Source organism: Cydia pomonella, chromosome 3, assembly GCF_033807575.1.
Source record: "Cydia pomonella isolate Wapato2018A chromosome 3, ilCydPomo1, whole genome shotgun sequence".
Lineage (NCBI taxonomy): Eukaryota > Metazoa > Arthropoda > Insecta > Lepidoptera > Tortricidae > Cydia > Cydia pomonella.
This window is the reverse complement of record NC_084705.1, coordinates 18,289,657-18,307,178: the sequence shown is the minus strand read 5'-3', so window position 1 is coordinate 18,307,178 and position 17,522 is coordinate 18,289,657. Positions and strand designations below refer to the sequence as shown.

General features: G+C 37.0%; 1 protein-coding gene across 3 annotated transcripts in view; it reads left to right on the top strand.

Moving 5' to 3' along the window:
• LOC133516211 (uncharacterized) overlaps positions 1-17,522 on the top strand; it is a 142,753-nt gene that overhangs the window by 112,583 nt on the left and 12,648 nt on the right. For all 3 annotated transcript variants that reach the window (XM_061849019.1, XM_061849017.1, XM_061849018.1), the window contains one exon: positions 4,726-6,631. In XM_061849019.1, the coding sequence (XP_061705003.1) occupies positions 4,744-6,624 (1,881 nt within the window). In that variant the 5' untranslated portion in view covers positions 4,726-4,743 and the 3' untranslated portion in view covers positions 6,625-6,631. The remainder of the gene's footprint in view (positions 1-4,725; positions 6,632-17,522) is intronic.

Below are 17,522 nucleotides of genomic sequence, written 5' to 3'. Positions count from 1 at the left end.
GATAAAATAGTGTCGATGAGTATTAAGATTCATGTATGATGGGTATTAAGTAAGAAAAGTTTAATGTATATGAAGTAATATCTATGACAGTACTTACGTATTTAGAATGTGTTTCAATAGAGGGCAGAAGGCCTATTCGAATCTTAGAAATCCAACGTTTCACACACGACCCGTACCAAAGTCGTATCATATCAATAACAAATCTAGTTGAAGTTATTCAAAACCTATATTTTACTAGGCCTTAAGCGCATACGCGTCACAAGTGGGTATAATTTTATAATCATTATATTAACCTAGAATTTGTGGAGTAGGAACTTTGCGACCTCATATGCGATTATGCGACTATTAAGCGCACAACTTACTTGAAATTCTAGGCCATTTATAATTATGTAGAAAAACTATATTTACACTTATAAAGCTGGACAAACTATTTTTACACAGCAGTTTAATTAATAATTACATTATCTTATTCATTACAAGCTGTAATGAGCGTCACGTATTTATTTAGGGCGGATAGGAAGCACTGTATTTTGCATTTAAATACGTTTCTTACATCTGATAATATTCTTATAATTTTAGACAAGTAATATGCTCTTAAAATTTGAACCAAATCAAAATTACCTCAGCATCGGTAGTTGCATGTTATAATGATTTTTTCAGCACATTCTTGTTTAGGCAAATTCTACACATTCTTGGTGTGGCATATTCTGGATTCTTATTTCCGCACATTTTTAGTTCGGCATAAAAATGTGGTTAAATAGAGATGATAGTGACCATTTTTATGCGCATTCTACAGCGTATGGCAATCCTATGTATAGTCAGTTTATTTCGCCTACATTTAAAAAATGTTAAAGAAGAAGATCTCGGAAAGGGAATAAATCGTTTTATAATTAGGACAAAATGCAAACCTAAGCTATAATAATCAGTAAAAGCCCCATTTTATCTAATATATATAAACATACACTTTTCACTTTGCCACACCACACAACGCCTGGATCCATTTGGCTGTACCAAATCGAACGCATCTAAGATAAAATGAGTAAAAGTATTCGTATCACGTACGTGCCTTCCTGTCAGTCTCAGAGTTATATACCACAAAGTCCACGAGTTTTTTTTATCTCGGGTCTTTAATTTAGGAGTCGAAGTGGTCGCCATGGTCGAAATCGGCCGGAAAGATCATCATCATTGTTCAGTTAGTTTTTCTTACTATTCATTAGCGACAGCGTTTCTACGTCACTAGATTATATATACGTGTTTTCATCTTGCCCGTTCTTATATCGCTTGTCTTTATCTGACACCGGGCGAAAATAAGAAACGAGCGCCTATCCTGTTGCTATCGCCGCGATAAGCTCGATCGAATACGCCTGCTGGTACGGAATCCAGCCGTACATGGTGAACGTATGACCCGTTTACGTTGCGTAAGTTAAGGTCAACGTACACGGACAATGGCATCCAATACGCTGCACGGATACACCGAGATCTAGACCACATGCTCTCATGAGCTCTTATAAACAAACATCTTTATTAATTTACTACTCTAATTTATAATTTATTTTATTTTGTTTAACCTTTTACACTTGTACTAGTTAGTAATAAGGTATAATAAAAATATAAAATTCTCTTCTCTTCTTAGATCTTAAATTAAGCGGATCATCATCTTCTGATCCTTTGACATAATTATAGAAAGTCATAATGTAATGATAGTCAGGTTATCATTAGTCATAACTCTGAAACCGTTAACTTTTCAGGAATTTCCTTAGGTTATCCTATAGATAGGTTCAGTTAGGTTTTTTTTATGGCAATCCTGAAAAGTTCTGAGAAAAACCAAATTATGAGTAACGAAAATGCGGCAAACAATACATTATGGGAAACAAAAGAGACCCTTAACTAAGACTTTATTTTATTGTATTTATTTGGAACGCAAACAGAAATAAGTGAGCAGGAGATATGGTTTCTAAAAGAACACACTAAGAACATTTACTTATTTAACGTAACAGCTCTAACTAAAACACAAAACACAAACTAGGTTCGATTACAGTGTCTGTCTCAAGTGTCTCAACACATTTGCTTCAGATTGTAATTTATTGTAGGGTTTTTCATTCAAATAACACAAAACAAAACTATGTAGGTAGAGGTATTTCCCGAAGTTCAACAATTTCAAACAGTCACTGTATCAGGAGATGTCTTCAAATATGTGAAATAGTTTCCGTTTAAATTATGTTCTTATAATTATCGGGAATCAAACGGGCACCCAGTGTGCCGTACCTCCGCGTTTATGACGTAACGGTAGCTCGACACCGGCAAACGCGATTGCTGTTTTACGACTGCCTCGCCGCCTAATGAATCCAGGCCGGGGTATAAGCCACTTCTGTTTGCAAGACATGTCGTAATATTGATGGGATGAACACTCGACAACAACTCTTGTAAATAAAATACCCGTGGTAATGACTTTCCTTTATAAGGAAGATTTAATTCAATACAACGCGAAATATATTTTATCTTCCCGCTCCCGCCCACCGCAGCGCGACAGAAACATAGCTTCAAAAATTCGAGATTTGAAAAGTTGCTCAGCTAGGAATTGCTCTTAAGTAGTTATTGCCCAGCCAGCAAAACTCTTCGTATCTAGGTTGAAACATATTAATTATCTCCATATTATTTTCTCGTACTGCACAAAATGTTTATCCGAGCGATAGGGATACCCTCTGGCTTCTTACCTATTCTAATCTGCTTATTTCGAAATTCCACAGCTATAGTAAAGACTTGTATTTTAATTATAGACAATATTAATAGACCATGTAGTTTTATTTGTATTCCAAAAGGAATCATTCGAAAATTGAAGAATGTTGACGTTATTATGTAGGTTATAAAAAGGCAATCATCCATAGTCGATTGCGAGGTCAAAAAGCTCTCAGTCGGGAAAAATACGGGGGCGTGAGGGTTGTAGGATGAAATCTAGGTTTTTAAAGACCTAATTAGTTGTGTGCGTTGTGATTAAATCTTCTTGCTTGACTGCGACTGTAAGTTGTTGGTCACTAGACCATAAATACAGTGTAGTCATCAACAGTCATAAGATCAAGATTGTAGGAATGGTCGAATAGGCGCTCTGGAAACCGGACTGATTTGTTATGGAGATTTTAATTGAGGAGAGTTTAATGCAACCCTAAAAGTATTTTGTCTTATAGCCTAGCTACTATTGTGATGAATAATGCTAAATTTTTGGCCGCCTGACACCTATTTTATGTAGTTGATATACTGCTTATTGCTTATACTACACGTATCATCACTCGTTGTTTATACATTTAGTAAGGTTCTTTACAGTACAGTCTAAGACTCCGTAGGCAACCCCACATAATCGATTAACAAGATTCGACATACATATTATATTTTATGGAAAGTGACATCAAAAAAACCGATCAAGTGCGAATTACATAACCAATGTTGGGCATTCAAGAATAAAATCATGATTGGAATAAGAATTTGTAAGATTAAAATCACGTTGATTTTATTCCCGTCAAAATTATTTCAAATAATTCCATCTGGAATAATTCTTCGGTGAGGAAATTGAATGGAAATAAATTATTCTTATTCAAATATAAAAATCTTGATTTTTTATTTGAAATAATATTCCATGAATAAGAATTGTAACGTGAGAATTTTTCTTAATAAAGCCGATGAAGCTGGTATGTAAGAATGTCATGTATGAAAGTAGGTAGGTATAGTTTGGATGGACTACGGACGAACGCATTTTTTTAGTAAAACCCATGGGAATCGGGTTGTATGGAGCCGCCGCTACTGCAAAATACATTTGTTTAAGTTATGATGACTGGATACGTCGATGCTTTGAGTGTTCTTGTTGCTACCGAACATTTATTACTGAGTTATTACATGGTATTTTTAAATACCTGTTATTTAAATTTTCTTCATATTATTAAACGGCACAATAACATGCTCAAAGATCTTTTGAAGAGCCGCCAGCCGCAGATGTTCAGTAAAACCATAAAACATCAAAGTGTTTGCCAAGACACATCGAATGAGCCGAAACACGGTGTCTTTATTTTGTTTACTTTAGGAGTTCCTTTGGCCACCTTCTGGCTCCATAATCAGACCAGCGTCATAGCACCATAATAGTGCACAGTCACCAAGTCCACCAGATACTCAAGTATACGAAATTTGAGCCAAATCAAACGTCAGGAAGTGGTAGTAATTCGACTCGCAAGATTGACCTAACGACAACTTCAAACTTCATTCTTATTCTAAATAACATGTTATTCCACTAAAACCTTATTTAGAATAACTCCATTTCTGGAATAATTATTCCGTCTTTTATTCTTCATTTAAAATAAAAATTGCATGATTTATTCCATTTCATGTTATTTTAAAATAAAAAGGGATGGATTTATTCTTATTCCATTGTGTTGGAATAAGAATAAAATATCTATTTTTATTCTTATTCGAATTGTTTTTTGCCCAACACTGTTTATAACTACCAAGAACGCTAATTATATCTTTTTGTAAGCTAAATCTCGAACATTCAAAATGCAGCCTAGTTTGAGATTGCCTAAAAAATTTAAAAATACCTCACCTACTTGCAATATGAGATTTATGCCATTCAGAAGTACTAATGATTGCTGATCCTAATTTCATTTCATTAACACTACTCAGTCACATGCAACGTAAAATTGAGCGCGGATTACTTTGATAACATTCGTTTTTCTTTTTTTGCAGATGTGACTAAAGCCCACGATGGCAGCCACAGACGGCCAAGTCTTAGTCGCAGCATCCCGCTGGTCCGATGAAGGAAACTACCTCCGAGAGTATGTCGCTAAATATCGGCTGCCCAATGTCGCCAAGATCATCAAGGGACAGTACGGCGGGCTTGGCGTGCCTTCTTTGCCAAGCCCTAGTCTACAGAGCACTGCCTTGCTTGTTTCAGCGGGAAAGAGCAAGAAGATAATAGCGCAAGCCATCAAACTGAAAGAAGGAAGACGAATGGTCAGTATCGGACCACGAATCGCCATCCCAGAGACATACAAAGGCTATTTTGAGTTGCTTAGCGAAGAAGGGAGGGCAGTAAGATGCATAGAATCTGTAGCAGAGCTAGCTAGGAGAAGACTCGACGATGGTTGTCTTGTCAGGGAACCTATTAGAGTAATTTGTGGTAAAACTGATTTAGAAGGAACGGTGACCGCCGACGGTGCAAGAAATTTACCAGCAGGTGAAGTCATCATGCCTAGAGGTGAAACATACTTAGGGAAAAACAAATATTTAAAGTGTACGGATTCAAAAGGAGACGTCGTTCTTCTCAGCTTGGATCAAAGAGGAAAATTTTCTGCCGTCGCCAAGGAAGAAAATATAAGTGGAGTTCATACTGCAAAAACGTTACTGACAAAACGGCTGCCTATTACTGTGAGACTTGTGCATGGTACCCCTCCTAGAGGCTTAAAAAGTTCAAGCCATTTTGTCCCAGAAATTCGACTACTATCTATGTTCGAAGAAGAACACGTTTTCGCTTTACCGTTGCAAAAAGAAGGAAACGCATTAGTAGCTTTGCCCTTAGCTGCACCAATCAAAATGTTAAGATGCAAAAACGAAGAACAGATAAAAAACTTTATGGAATTTTCTAGGCTCGTCGAAAAATGTAATCGCTTGTTAGTGGAAGTGGTTGATAGGATTCACGTTTTAGATGGAAAACTGGGCGATCCTAAAAGGCTTTTGAATGCTCCACTTCATGCGCCACCGTTACTTAAAACTGGTTATTTCTTACGGAGAAGTGCATCTTCAGACACGGCCAATCAACATAAACATTTGTCTAGGCATAGCCATATTTACAGTAGTCACAGAGATGAGAATAGCATTCCTGATGAGAACGAAGAAATCGATCGAATTTACGATTACGTACGAGGTTTCGCTCCTCTTCCTAAGAACATAAAAGCATCTTACACAAATGAACTAACCCAAAAACATGAAACTGCTCCGTCGTCTCCTGCAGCTACGCCTATCCACATGCCTTTAATAACGGAGATGAAACCCGAGCCACCTCCAATAGAAACTATTCCATCCAAAAAACCTCTAAACCAGAAAGCAGAAAAGAGGACGCGAAAAACTGCTGTAACCACAAAAGAAGTTCCCATAACAGTCTATAAAGAAAAATGTTCCATCGCCCCGGCGCCGAACCTCCCTAAATTGTACATCAAAAACGGTATAAGTAATAATAAAAGTAGGATGGTCTTCAGGCAGAAAAGCAACTCACCGACTAAAGAGTCTCCTAGTCCTATAGCTAGTCCAATCAGACCGTTAACGAAAGGCGATTCGCCGATCTTCAATATTAGGTATAAGAGTCTTTCAAATATTCATCAAGCTATGGAACTTGATGGCACCCTAGACTCGAGCCACTCCGGAGGTCGGACATCTGGGGACTCGGGAAATGGACCCAAGCTTCCCGAAAAGAGATCAAGGAAACTTAGTAGGCCTAAATCTCTCACTAACCTGGTTTGGGAAATGAAAGGTTGTCCGGTAGAGACAGTAGAGAAGCCGAAGGTTCGGAGTAAAAATGAAGGGTACAAGAAGATCGGAAACAAATTGTCCCTAGGAGCACAGAAGAGGGTACCGACGTTGTATCTCTAATTTCTTGGTAAGTCTAGGTTGATTTTATTTTACATAGCAGTTAATTAATTTACCCTAACATTTAACTAATAGATTGTTATGTCATAGACTGTGTAATGTATTGACATTATAAATAAATGTGATATGTATAAGTAAATGTGAAGTCATATAAACAAATGAGAAGTCATATAGATCTCAGAAGAAGTGAGAAGTCATACAGGTCCCAAAATCCTCCATCTTTATAGTCTCCGGAAACTAACAAGTAAAACCTGACAACGTAGTTATTTCAGTATGATAATACGACGCGTAACACAGCAAACTTATCAAAGTCGGAAAACAATGAAGACGAAAGGTCATATTTTTAACTTTCTTTTATTTTTCAGCATATTTTGAGGCTGCGTTTTGCAACCATTCCATGAATCTAATTGAGATGAAATTCGACATACATACTTTCGTTTTTTTTTCACCGTTCGTACATTGTTAGTACCTATAATTATAATTTCCTAACATGCAGCTGATCTGATTACTCTGGTGAAAGGTAGCTAAAGGAGTCATTACTGTGTTTTAATAAGAAATTAATACGAACTTGAAGAGGACTTCAAGACTTAAGGGACAAAAGGTACACAAGTAGCAATAAAAACGCGTATAAAAAAAATAGAGCCCAAATCCCCTTAATACATAAGCATTTTGTCAGCCTCACCCTACTTGTAGTTAAAGAATTACAGGCGTATAATAAAATAATAAATAAAAATGTTTATTGAGTTAGCAGTTTAGCACAAACAAACGTGATTTTGACTGGGCTGGTGCCTCTTTTTAAGCGTACATGACACTTGTGTCAAGAGACACCGCTCTCCCGTAGGTGGTAACAGAATTTTTACATATAGGTACAGTCGAGTACACAGATATCTTTACAACCCAACATTTCAAATATATGTCAACGCGACCTTAAAGTCAGTGTCATAGAGGCGTGTAAATATATTATTGGCATGTTGGCTTGTAAAGATGTTGGTGACGTCGACTGTACAATAGCTAGGCTTAAGACTTAAAACGAAAACTTTTTTTTAATAACTTAAAAAATATGTATAAAGAAATTTAGTAGGTATATAAAATAATTTTTAACAAAAATCTGTTCTTAATAGAGAAAGCGTAGATTTAAATAATTTTGAAGGTACAATTTGGTGGACTACAGTTTTTATAAAGTTTTAATAATCAAGGGAATAAGTGTGTTTGTGTGTGTGTGTCTGTGTGTGTGTGTGTGTGCGCGCGTGTGTGTGTGTGTGTGGGTGTGGGTGGGTGTGTGAGTGTGTGTGTGTGTGTGTGTGTGTGTGTGTGTGTGTGTGTGTGTGTGTGTGTGTGTGTGTGTGTGTGTGTGTGTGTGTGTGTGGGTGTGTGTGCGAAAATGAATCTGAATACCAATGCATCAGCTGATGGAATAAACCTTTTTTTAAATGATGTACTAATATACAATTAATATTAGACGACTCCAAGTAATATATTTTCAACGTCATTATAGCTTTTACTTTTTCTTTAGCGCTTACGGGGTAAATATTTAACAACTTATTTATAAATATATACAACTATATCCTATCAAACCTAAATATTCAGTATTAGGGTCATTTCATGGTCTGTGGTCGATAGCTCAATTTATGTGCCGTCACAGTCCCAGCGCCATTAGAGTTGCACGCTCAGGATGGCACATGTCGTGGCATATCACGATTGCTTGCAGAATGGCAAGTTGCAACGTTTATTATAATACTTCAGAAATATTTCCCCAGCAACAAAACTACAATAATAATATATATATATATATATATATATATGTTTAAGTATACATACGTTGGAAATAAATATGGTCAATACTTTTAAAAAATAGCTATAGCTCGTGCGTTCGAAGAATGAGATACGATAACGATAAGTTCTGGTTTAGATAAGTTCTCATTTAGATATCGTTTGTATTTCGTATAATTGACAGAAGCAGCTTGATTCGGGCAACCAATGTCACTTTGACGTTAGAAATATCTTAGATTTTATTGGGATCACAGCGGAATCGAAATAAACGTCAATTTTGACATGTCGTTTAGTTATCGATCTTTTAAAGATCTTTCCAAGATCATATACGTGTCTTAATCATTCTTCGAATCGGGTCGATAGGCGCGGCTAGGCGTGATCACTTGCTAAACAAGCTTAAACATCGATTGCACTAAAGTAAAACAAGTATTGCACTAAAATAAAACAAGTGTCAGCACGCACGTCGGCACCTATAAGAGCGCACGCGCACATACCGAACGCATGCGAATAATTGCATGTCCAAACACTATTCATTTGAGATCCTGATCACTATAAATACCACTGACCGATCCGCAGATTAGGATGTGGTTGAGACGTAAACGGAGCGGGACCGCGTAAACAGAAGTATAACTTATAATATATTATACATCTACAATACATACACATGTAAACTAGTATACAGATAATTATAACAAAGACAGAGAAAATCACAAATGTTCAATATATATCAGTTTTATTTACATATTTTAAATCCGTATACCTATGTGAAACGTAACTGACACATTAAACGTAGCTTACATGCCTACTTACATTTATTTTGATACAGTTTTTGACACGAACATTTTAGTAATAGGTTCATATGATATGATTTATCATATGTGCCTCTTAACACAGGTATTTGTTACTTAAAGAGTGACGCCAACACTTACAACTCTATAAGTAGCTTTTAAACCTAATGAACTTTTTTAAATTTCATATGTATATATAAAATTTGTTCATCTCTCCTAATCGGAAAGTTCACCTTTCATGTGCCGGGTGGAAAATTGCATTTCCCACCCTAGGGTGGAAAGTATTTTTTTTTATTAATACTTTGGGCAACGGCTAGCCATATTATTTCAGTTAAAAGCTCTCATATTAGCTTCCGCATTTTCATACCAAATATTATTTAAAAAAAACTACATTAATATATAAATGTATGAAATAAACATTAATATTTGTTAATAAATCAATATAAATCTCGATGAATGTTTAAAATATTATCATTACATTACATTCATTCATTCAGTTTCACTTTTTTTAAGGCGCGTATACATTAAGGTCGTCTATTGTTTTTATATAACTCATAAGTTAACCTACATTTCTTGTTTGTGTTTGACTTTCCTCATAGTCGAAATGAATAGTAGAGTATTTAATTCGGGTAAAAGTAACCATCTCACCCTCGAACTATTGACTATAAAATATCTCGGCTGATATGGTTCATTTTCCACCCTTGGTTAACAGTCTACTATTGTTCCGAATTAAGTCAGAAATACATATGGAAATGTTTATTCTCGGTGAATTATACTTCATAATAGGCGTTGCTTCTGTTAATAATGTATAGGCTGATTACCGTTATTGTCAGTTTTCCCAATAAATGGCGGCAAATAATTTCAACAATCGTTAATATTATAATTGACCATCAATATAACTCAAGCATTATAAAATAACTAAGTATATCAAATAAATAAAGATTATAGAATAGGTATACTCGTAAATCTTAATCGTCTAATTTGGATACTGCGTAGTTATGACATACCTACCAATTTTGGACTGTCCACTTTTATAATTAATATGTACCTACCTAATCAAAACAAATTATTTGCCGCCATTTATTGGGAAAACTTGTAGCTTTATTACTCAGTTTCACGTTTGGCGTGACCTTACCTCTTTGTAATCAGAGCTAAGTTATATAACAGTCGTAATTATTGGGATTCATGTCGATAATTCAAATCGAGAGTGCGTCCAATTACCGACGCCTAGGAAACCATTAAACGTAGAGGCATAACTTAAAGCTTACTGTCCAATACATACATATAGGCTTTAATTCAGGATTAGGTAGCCAGGGCGTGTCTGGTTTGGCCAATTGCAGTAGCTATTAAATGAAAATGAGAGGTTTGTGGTGGTGTGGTAGTTTATGGAGAGTGGAAGTGTTTTGAAGAAAAATATAAAACGACTCAACCAATCATGTTCAAAATTATTTTCGCAAAAGTGTCGATTAAACTACATATTGGATTACCCTTGAATTTTTTGGATGGCTTGTTTGAATGGTAGAGATGGGGTGACACACATTTTACAACTTACATACAAAGCGACTATTAGCAAAGAGCTTATCTCGAAGATTTAAAGATGTTTCTTAAAAACCTCTATAAAGCCCGAAAATATATACATACATCATTAAGTGATATTGAAGTGCTGGTAAAAAATATATTTTGACTTTGACCCTTTGTCTAATAAAACACTAATGGTCACCTAGCTCGGCAAGTCTCCCGGACTCCCCTGTATGAGATTGATTTTCCGGTGACCCATCATAGCTACATAAACTATCGTTTAGTCTGGCAAGCGAAGCCACAAACAGATATAAATAAATAATAATAAATAAATCTTTATTTACTTGAAACCTAATACAAAATGTGAGGCTTACATTAAATTACAAAATAAAACGTATTTTAGGTTTGTAACAGTTCCATTAGGATTGAGCCTCTGTTTCCTGAACTAGGACAAAGCCTGTGACTCAGGATTCAGTGATTCCTCCGGAGAAATTGATACAGGTTGTTATATAAAGAAAAGAAAAGAAAAACGGCTGACGTGTGTGTGTGTGTGTGTGTGTGTGTGTGTGTGTGTGTGTGAGTGTGTGTGTGTGTGTGTGTGTGTGTGTGTGCGTTTCGCGCGTGTGTGTGTGTGTGCGTTTCGCGCGTGTGTGTGTGTGTGTGTGTGTGTGTGTCTGTACAGTTCTATGTTTTAAAAAAGGGAAAAAAAATTATACATATAGGGCTAAGGTTAGTAAAATGACTCATTTGATAGTGTTTAATAGTGATTCCGTTTCTTGATAGGTCTGTGATTTAAGCCATGTTTGTAATTTAGACTTACAGTCATAGCTATTTGGTGCGTAGATCTTTAGGTGTTTATTTACTTTATTGTAAATACGAGCACTCATTGCTACGTACTGACGGCTCGCGAATGTCGTCCTTTGGAGTACCACAGGACAGACAGTCTGTTTATTTCGCTTGCTACTTGCTTTCGCCGAAAATGGAAGATGTCGGTGTCTACGTAAAATGGTACGATGGATGTACAGCTGCCTAACAGACATTCATAGTACAGTTGTGTTGTCGGATATCTGTACGGTTTTGACGAAGCAACCTTTAGTACGGCACGCTGAGCCCGCTCCAACTTAAGCATAGCTGTTTTGCCAGCGGCCCCCCATACTGGAATACAGTAGGTGACGAGTGATTGACAAAGGGACGAATATGCCATCATTAAGGTTTTAAAATCAGCAGAGTGACGCAATTGCTTAAAAACGAACATAAGTTTCCTAACACGGGAAGTCAGACAGTCGATATGATATATACCTACAAATTGTCCGCGTACTACTGCGAGCACCATAATCTCTCAATCGACTCCTGCGCAAGGTGCATCACGAAAGCGTTGGCATTTGCGCGACATTTAACCGATGCCTGCCATTTACTGAATTTAAATATATATACTAATATTAGGTATTGCGTTTCTCCACCTAAGGATACTTTGACTAGAATATGCTTCTCTACAAACTGCAGTTAGTAGGTAACTATTTATGACAGTGAAATCAAACATCGAATTGTCGAGACAAAAAGCGGGCCCGTCGGTGACGAGGCATATCTTAATAGAAGTAACTATGTTACAAACTTTTTTTTTTAGAACTTGTCTCAGTGGAAGGAAAAATTTAATAGTAATATTCACTGGATCAATCAGGCTTTTTCTTATATTATTCAATACCCCTTCCGTAATTCACGTTACGTACGCCTATCTTCTCTATAAACCACATATGTGATACGGTATTATTTAAGGCCTTACAAGTAATTTTACGCACAATCGGATCGCATGACGAATGCAGACGTAACACAATGCCTGAGATCAAGGTGCCGTTAAATGTCACGGTATTTCCTGGCCGACAGTACCAACAGGTTTAGTTTTAACCTGGCCTGTAAGGAGGTCAAAATTGTCCATGAAAAGTACCTATATAGTATTAAGTACCTACTTATGGAAAAATATTTAGTGCGATAATAAAACATAATGTATCAAATATTAAAAATATAGTAACAGTGTATGTGCCTCTCTCACGCCAAAATATTATGAATACGAGCGAGTGAGAAGATATTAATCTATAAAATTAAATCAGTATAATTTCACCAGGGGGGTAGAATTTTTAGAAAATGCTCATGTCCATGGCCGTGATACCCAATAAGCACAAAGTTCAATAAACAGATTGACGGACAGAGTTATGTTATACCTAATTCTCTGTTTTTCCCTGGTTTTATGTTTACGTAAGTACTTACGTTACTTTCTGTGTATTCTGGGTAAAGGATGACTCATGCTAGACCGGGCAGGGGCCTTGCCGGAGCTTCTAGCGCTTCGTTTTCTATAGAAAGCACCACGATCACCAATCAGTCGTCATTGAAAATTACGTGTCTGACGCGTCGGCCCGGGCCCGGCCCTGTCTAGCGTGAGTCAGCCTTTACCCAGATTACCCAGGAAGAAAATAAGTGATGATAAACATCTAACGCAAAATTTCAAGTGTCTCTACCCCGGCGTTTTTATCCTCCGTCCATAGCTCAGCAACTCTTGTAGGTAAAATCCTAAGGGCCTGTCCTTCAAACTACGAGATTGCTGGCTTAACGGAGTCTAAAAACGCCTGGTCCATTGTCTGCCCGGGTAAGGATTTCCCCGAAAATCTAAATTCGCAAAGGACCTGGGACGACATTCAATGTAAAATATTTTACGACTCTCTCTTAGGCCGCAGTACAGGTTCAGCACGCGCCAGACTATTAGCAGCAGGTGCTAGGGAATCCGGCGCCTGGCTACACGCCTTCCCGTCGGTACATACCGGTACCTTCCTGGAACCGCACACTCTGCACGTTGCTGCCTGCCTGCGACTCGGCGTCCGGGTCTGTGCCCCACATAGGTGCCCCTGCGGCACTAACGTCGACGTCCTTGGACACCACAGGCTCTCTTGCCAAAGGAGCGCCGGCCGCTTCTCCCGACACGCCGCGCTCAACGATATTCTCCGCCGGTCTCTCGCCAGCGTCAACGTGCCAGCTCTACTTGAGCCCGCCGGCATTTTAAGAGACGATGGTAAGAGACCGGACGGAATGACACTAATTTCGTGGAAGATGGGACGGGTGCTGGTATGGGACGCCACTTGTGTAGACACCCTAGCCCCGTCTCATCTCCACGGCACATCTGCTAAGGTCGGCGCGGCGGCAGAAGCGGCCGAAAATTTATAAAAGACCAAATATAGGCCGGCGCCGAATACAATTTCATACCTTTTGGCGTCGAGACCCTTGGCCCGTGGGGTCCCAGTGCCCTTAAGCTCTTTAAGGACCTTTCAAAAAGGTTAGCAGAGATCACCGGCGACCGCAGAGCTGGCAGCTTCCTCGCTCAAAGAATTAGTCTTGCAATACAGCGAGGAAATGCTGCCAGTATCTACGGCACCATGCCGCAGGGGGATATTTTTTAGTATTTTATTTTAAGTTTAGTATTATTTATTTTTAGATTTAGGTTTTAAGTTTTATAGTGTATTAATAGGGTTAACACCTAACTATATCAAACGATGTTACTGATGTATCTAAATTCAATTAAACTATAGACGTTGTTGACGGTGTTTCCGTCTTTTTTGTACCTAGGCATTAAATAAATGTCATGTCAAACTTGGTAACTGTGTGTGGGTAATTTAAAGGTAATAATCGTTAATTTTTAAAGGACAATATTTAACATTTAATATAGTCAGTATTTCACAACATTAAAGAAAGGGAAGGTCAGCTACATAAGTATAAGAGAATAGTTCTTATCAAGATAAACATCGCCGAAGGTAACTAAGTCCTGGGTAGGTTCTTTGAGTTCTCTGCTTTAAGACTCGACTCAGTTTTTTATACTTTACGATTATGTCACTTGATACAGGCCCGAGTCTTTTGTAGAGACTTGAGTCCTTTTGAGAGAACTCTGTTTTTTTTACAAAAAAAAATCTAAAAGTAAAATTCATGTATTGTGTCTAACCCTAACTTAATAGTACAGAAATCATACCAGTGTTGCCAGGCGTACGATAATTATCGTACACGTACGATAATTTCAGCCCTTGGATGATGCCACCCAAAAAGTCTAGTTTTTGAACCACTATAATTAGCACCTTTTGGGTGTTCGGCTCCTTGGTTCGTGTCAAAAATGTCGAAATTTCCTGTAAAAAGTGTTCGGATCTATTCGGATCTATCACAAAATACACAAACATAAAACTGATTTTTGCACAATTTAGACTAAATTGTGTTTTCGTTGATTATTCATTGGAAATTTGGACGTATTTTGCAAGAAATTTTGGGAGTCGTGCCTTTTTTATAGGCGTACGATAATTTTTTCATCGGTACGATAATTTTAACAATCAAGTACGATAAGTCTCTTCCGCCCACCTGGCAACACTGAATCATACAATAGAGCATATTTTCTTTCATTTCATTTTGTAATTGGTTAAAATCTATAAAATAGTTGATGGAATCTTTATTCGGAGGCTCGAGTAGTTATTTTGCAACTCACAAGACTGAATAAAGCCCGGATTTTCGACTCGGGGCTAAAAATTCTCGGAAGATTTTTAAACGCTGAATATCGTAAAAATGAGCTGAATTATTCAAATCTATATTTTAAGGACTCGAGTTTCTTCTTACCAACACTACAACTCTCGCGCCGAATGACTGGTCCCTTAGTTCCTTTAAGACTCTTTTGGTGGGCTTAAGTTTTAAAATAATTTAAAAACTATATTATTACCGTATTTTGATTACTTAAATGTTACATTTCTAAATAGCTCACTTATTTGAGCTAACTTCATAAAGTTTTCTACAAACATTTTAGGTGACAGCTACGCTCACGCTACGCTATACGAGTATAAAAATGAAGTGTGATATAGGGATAGGGAATAATGCGTGCGTAGGGATAGGGAATCCGCATGGTATACCTTCGTGTTGGCTTCGGCTCCGCGCACGCCTCCCAAATGTCCGGAACACCTATGTTCAGCGACGGGTAAAGGCAAAAAAAATTGTTTCATGATTAGCGGTAAATTTATATCGTAGGAAATATATTATACTATAAAATAAATTGTGTATTTGTTTACTAAAGTCATCTTGGAAATATTAAAGCCATCGTTGTAACAAAATAGGCAATATTTTAATTTAAAAGTTGTTTGAAGTGAAGATAGTCCTCGGCGGATATTTACGAGGCATAAAACATGCACCGTACGGGAACCGTTAGTTTTTAAACCACTGGATACTTTAACACGAGGTCTTTAGCGTGTAAATTAATAAAGAGCTTGTTATTAAGTCGTATTATGTACAGGATAGTCACAAAGAGCGGATACTAAACGATAATCATTACTTGTGGTTTGTTAAGAGAATTCAGCAGGTAAAAATAACAGAAAAGTAAAATATGTTTTTCACGCCGGTATCTCATTGCATAGCGTTTGGATTAAGGTTAGGTTTATTAGGTATCTTCACGTGCAAATTGGATTTCTATTTTAAATAATAAATAAAGTGGTATTTACATTTTATTACCGAAACATAACTAAGTACTGTTAGCTTTACTGTATTTATCTACCTGATTTCATTGTAAACATTATTTAATCCGTAGTCAAATATCGTGTGCACGAAAAACATGTTGTTTACATGCACAGCAAACATCGCATTGCTAAATTAATTTAATATCAAGCTCACAATCTGATGGTGTAAAAGCGGGCGCGGCCGCCGGGGAGCGCCGCCATTAGGGACATTTATGCCACAATTACTTCATATCGCGAAATAGGTACTGCGTAGTTTTACCAATGCTACCGTTCTACGTCTTACACTGAAAAGTAGTGATAGTGGGGCTTCTTAGCCTCAACTCAACTATGGTCCCATTCAGCAGAAAGCACGGAACTGGACATGCATATAGCTTTTAAGTTTATAAGAATAAATAGAATATATATAAGTAGCAATCTTATTGTAGCTTTCACAGCTTTAATGAAAATTTATAAAAACTAAAAATGGGGATATAAAACTGGGGGGAGGGAGGGAAACAATAACTTCTCGGCGTGTTTCTACTTTTATTTATTCTTATAAACCTAAAAGCTATATGCATGCCAAGTTTCGTGCTTTCTGCCGGATGGGACCATACCTCCATAGTAAATCGACCCAAGGAGCCGTACTATGATAGGTATTTGGATTGCGATCAAAACACCAGCAGTAGTAAATAATATCAGTCTTATGTCATTCGTTTGTTTTATTCCAATCACTACACTGGCAATAGTGATGTCATACTAAAAAGTAGGTACCTAATCGGATTAATACGAGTAGAATAGAAGCGTTTATTTGCAAAAATATAGTAAACACCCCTATAATGGAACAGGCACCAGTAATGGGAATAATGGGATGGTATAGACAAATCCTGTAAAACTAGTATTTACCATCAGTTTTTAAACACTGGCAACATTTTACCATAAACAAGAGCCAAAGAGCTGCTTAAGTTTAATTTTTCATTGATATTTGTTAGTTTGAAAATGAATGGCGCCATAAATCCCATGACTGGAGCAAAAAACCATAGTTTTAATTGGTTAATAATATTGAAACCTATTGCAGTTTGCAGTAGCTTTTATTAAATACATAGTAAACATAAAGGACGAATGGGACATTCAACTTTTAAAGCATAAAGTGGTAGAAATTTTACAGGTGTCGGTGAAATATCAAAAATACTCCAAATTTTCTCTTAAATGTTCCATGATTGGTGCCGTTAACATACGTAGGTACAAGGTGTTACATTAAATACTACTTGTCACTCTTATCAGTATCGTGTCTGGACTATGTCTGGACCATCTTTTATTATTCGTTGTT